At 45.1% G+C, this 4,733-nt stretch overlaps 1 protein-coding gene across 1 annotated transcript in view; it reads left to right on the top strand.

Moving 5' to 3' along the window:
• TARBP1 (TAR (HIV-1) RNA binding protein 1) overlaps nucleotides 1–4,733 on the top strand; it is a 110,455-nt gene that overhangs the window by 47,756 nt on the left and 57,966 nt on the right. Inside the window, exons 14-15 of the mRNA XM_006868588.1 lie at nucleotides 38–135; nucleotides 2,255–2,416. Coding sequence (XP_006868650.1) covers nucleotides 38–135; nucleotides 2,255–2,416 — 260 coding nt within the window. The remainder of the gene's footprint in view (nucleotides 1–37; nucleotides 136–2,254; nucleotides 2,417–4,733) is intronic.

A 4,733-nucleotide genomic window follows, 5' to 3' on the forward strand; every position in this document is an offset into this window, starting at 1 on the left:
ATATCCTTTTTAGTTATATACGTTTTTCTCCATACAGATGAGGTGCTTACTGTTCTTCAGAACTTTGTCCTGTCTACTACAGAGAGCATTTCTGAATTTATTCTCAGAAGACTTACTATGAATGAGCTAACTAGTGTAAGTATTCATTTAATTGACTTTTATTCATTCTTTTCACCAGTGTTTGAATCAGTACTGATTAGCAGCCCCTGTTTTAATTTAAAAAGAAAAATTATTTCAGTGTGATGGCTTTTTAAGAGGTGGCCTTAGAAAACCGGAAGCATGGGTTTTGGAGTCAGGACACGTAGCTTTCAGTTCTGCGTGCATTAGGCCCAGCTCTTTAGCTCTTCTGTGTCTCGGGTTCCTCAGCTGCCAAATGGGAATAGTGGCTCTTCCTGGATTTCAGTTCTGCCAGTGGCTCTGACACTTCTGTCTCGGCTTCTGAATGAATGATGTCCTTTAGAAAGATCAGTGTGAGGCTGGTCCCTGAGTTAGAGCTTAAAACTATCCCAATTGTTCACCTTTTCAAACCTACCGTACCATAGACTGTGGTATCTATCACCACTCCACTCTTAAGTCCCTGGGTTCTGCAAAACACTACAGCGGCTCTCAGAACCCATGTAGTTATGGAGGCTGGCAAGTCCCAAACTTGCTGTTCAGAGATCAGTCGGGAGGAATCCTGTCACCCATATAGTCTCATGAGCTGAGGAACCCAAATTTTCGGCAGGTCAGCTGGCAGGCTGTTGATGCATGAAGGTCAGGTGATGGGCTGAAAGTCCCCTGAACTGAAAATCCGATGTAATGAGTCAGATGCACGATCCAGGGAAGAGATGGAACTTTCCAAAGCCCTGCTAATATGTCGCAGTCAGACCATGCCCCCTAGTCCTGAGTTTCACTGTGACCCTTTGTCGCCGTTGTTGTTAAGTGCCGTCAAGTTGTTTCTGACTCACAGTGACCCTGTGTAGCTTTTCTGAGGAGCAGATGGTGGGTTTGAACTCTTGACATTTCAGTTAGCAGTCCAGTGCTTCCTCTACCATGCTACACCAGGACTCCACTTTGTCCCTCACTTCTTAGCAGCTAATTTCAGAATGGGCTCAGAATCACAGGCACAGAGCCTAGGATTTATAATGCGGTTACAAGATGTGCCGTATACAGTAATTAACTGCCCTACTGCCTCGGACCTAGCTTCTGAGTCTAACAATTCATACAGTTGTTATTTGATAACTTTGACAAGTTATCCTATTCAAAACTGAACGTGTTATCATCATTCCTGTCACCAGGTTCTCTGGGGTCTTTTCCACCTGTTCTTTCTTGATGAATAGATCATCCAAGCAGTTTCTCAACTCCGAGTCTTCTGGGGTGCATTTATCCCGCACTCTGACTCCTATGATCATCCGATTGCCCAACCTCATTTGTACCTTTCACTGTACGTCTGTATTCTGTCCTGTCACCTGCACAGTGCCTGGCGTGGTGCTGTTGCTGAGTGAAGACGGAGTGAGATCATGACTTAGGTGTTCACTGTGTGCCCCATGAGGCAGGTTGCTGTAGCGATGATAGTACGGCCACCACATGTTGTTATGTGCTGTGGAGTCGGTTCTAAGTCAGTGACCCCATATAGGGTTTCCAGGGAGGAGCTGGTGAGCTTCAAACCAGCAACCTTTTGGTTGGCAGCACAGTGCTTACCCAACAGTGCACACGACTCCATGTAGTGCCGCTTATGGGGGTAAACATTTATTCTACGACCTCTCACTTAATTCAAGCACTAACACCGTAATGGGCACTTGTCCTGTTGCATGGATAAGGAATCTGCAGCATAAGGAGGCTGGGGCACACCGCTGCTGACTGGTGGTGCTGGACTGAACTTGCTCTCCCTTTATCGCTCTGAGACTTGGGGCAAGTGTTCTCCTTTGTCTCCTCATTAGAAAAGAAGGGGTGCACTCTTCTTCCTGGTGAGAGTTGAATGTTGTGAATACAAAGTGTTGAAGATGAGCTAGCGGTGGGAGAGCACGATTTGGTCTTTCCGGTGCTCGTACCCTAGGTGGACAGAGGAGTGGACAGTGAGAGGCACCATGATGGTGTTGAGTGGAGAGTCCTGGGTAAGCCGGGAGAAGGGTGTCTAGGGCAGGCTTCTTGGAGGAAACCATGTTTTCTCTCATAACCATCTTCAACTCATTTATCTGTTGCCTCTCTCCTCAGACATGTGTGACCATCATGTGCCCTGTGCTTGTACCCGTCAACTTTTTAATGTTTCTTTTAGGTTTCAGATCTGGATCGCTGCCATTTATACCTGATGGTATTAACTGAGCTTATAAATCTCCATCTGAAAGTTGGGTGGAAAAGGGGTAACCCTATCTGGAGAGTGATTTCTCCTTTGAAAAATGCATCCATTCGGCATCTTCAAGAGATGAGCTGCGGAAAGGTAATCAGCTTGGACTCAAGGTTTTGTGGTTTGTTGAGTAAGCCATGCATGGCAGACTTGTTGTTACATAGTATCTTGATATTATAAAAAGCATTGCTGAAATCAGAATTTTAAAATAGTACCCTTCGGTGATTAAATTATATTAGGCTTGGGAATCCCATCATAATAGAAGGGGACTTCAAAAATTCCATGGAAACATGGTAAGAAAAGATAATGGACTTTTTCCACAAAGTTTTAAAGCTTCTTTCTATTAAATATATAAGTGAGCCAGAAAGTGTTGCTGGTAGAGTTCCAGTTAATCATGCATGGATTCATTCCAAATAACACGTGTAAACATGCCTCTGCGATCAGTGGATGGCTGCAGACAAGGCCTCTTAGTGATACACTTGTCTTAGGTTTGCAAAGGTACCTTCAAAAAAAAGATACATTTTGCATCATGGAAAAAAAACAAAACAAAAAACGGTGTTGAGGTCAGGGTTAATAGAAACTTTTTAACTAAACTCAGGTGGACATCTTCTCAAATCATTGAAACTTTACAGCAAGTTAACAGAAATGCTGCCCCACAGAAAACGATAGGATCTAGGGCTTTAAGGAGAAGACAGAGCATCGGCCTCAACAAAGACACTGTGGCTTACTTACGTGCAGGAGCTGCTGGCAGAAGCCTGTCGAATCACCCTTGATGTGGGAGCTATACAAGTTGGGATCCCCATTGATTCTGCCTTTACACTTCTAAGTGAACATCTTGGCCTCAGCAGGCTCTTGGCTGCATGGGTGCCCAGAGTGTTGTGTGAAGATCAGCGAGTTCAAAGAGCATGCCTTTCCATTGGTTTTGTGCCGAGAATGAAAGTCACGAGGACGATGGGATGGAACAGATCATAGCTAGAGAGGAGCGAGTGTTGGATTCAGCAGTGCGATCCAGAGAGCACTGTTGAGTGAAGCCAGCCGTTTCTGAGGGGTCTGCTGAGCTAGTTGCATTCAAGGCAGAACAGTTAGCGCAGAAGGTTATGACGACTGGCTTTGTGACTGCAAAGGAGCAATTTTGGTAGATTTTCTCCAAGGAAACAGCATGATCCTGAGGGCTTATCAGGAAAAAGTTTTCAGAGATAAAGGCCGGGAAAGTTGCCGGATCATTCTTTGTGGTAACCAAGGGCTGTCCTGTGATAATTTTGTTGGGAAGCCATACATCTTGCCCCTCCAGATTTCTTTTGTTCCCCAAACTCAAAGAGCATTGAAAAGGGAGATGACTGGGGTCCTTCTGGAATGTGCAGACTGCTGTTTTCACATGGTAGGAACTGAAGAGCCGGAAATCCTCAGGGTAGGATAAGAGGGCTGGAAACCTTGCTTTCAGAAGTGTACAGCTCTAGATGGAAGACATGCTGAGAAGTACTAGCTTCACATTTTGATATTTTAATTTAATAAAGGTGTCTGTGATTTTATGGCAATACTTTCTCACTTACCCTCAGATAACAGATGTGGTGATTTCATTCGTAAAATCATTGGTGGTTGTTAAGCGCCGTCAAGTCGGTTCCCACCCACGGAGACCCTGTATAGGGTTTCCGAGGAACAGCTGGTGAGCTGGAACCGCCAACCTTGCAGTTTGGTGCAATAACCTACAGCGCCACATCAAGGATCCTAAAATCACGTACAGATCATTGGCTTGTACTAAATGTTTTACCACGTACCTCCTAAGAGGCCACAGTCATGTATTGTGACTGCAGTCATCGGCCTGACATGCAGAGCCCCTGTGCTGGCCTCCTCCCTGCCTGTAGGCCTTCTGGTCTCATTCTCTGTTTTCCCACTGAGTAAAGTGTACATTCCTAGGCTGCTGCTTGTTGATGGAGTCCTCTGTGTATATGTGCCTTCTCCAATAGCTTCCTACACCTGGAGACATTTCTTAAACACAGTGCTCTGAGACATAGTGGTTACGTACACAGGCTTTGGATCCTAGACTTACTGTTGCTAACGGTAAACTTGGGGAAATTACTTCTCCCTCTGTGCCTCGTTGACCACACGTACCATTGGGATGTATAGGGTTGAGTGAGAATTGAATCTTCAGACCAGTTACCTGATACATAGGAAGTCCTCAGTAAATTAACCATTATCATTTCATAAAGCTGAATTGAAGCATGACTCGTCCAGGCTGTTAGTAAAGTACAAGGTAATTTTCAAGGACCATCCTGAAGGGAAACAATATAGAGGACTTAGTAACCAACACTTCCGCGTCCTCTCCAGTCTCTTAGTCCAGGAAAGTATTGTGAGTCTTCGGCGTAGACCAGAGTTGTGAGTTTCAGCGTAGACCAGAGTTGTGAGTCTTCGG

This window comes from Chrysochloris asiatica, unplaced genomic scaffold (genome assembly GCF_000296735.1).
Source record: "Chrysochloris asiatica unplaced genomic scaffold, ChrAsi1.0 scaffold00119, whole genome shotgun sequence".
Classification (NCBI taxonomy): Eukaryota; Metazoa; Chordata; class Mammalia; order Afrosoricida; family Chrysochloridae; genus Chrysochloris; species Chrysochloris asiatica.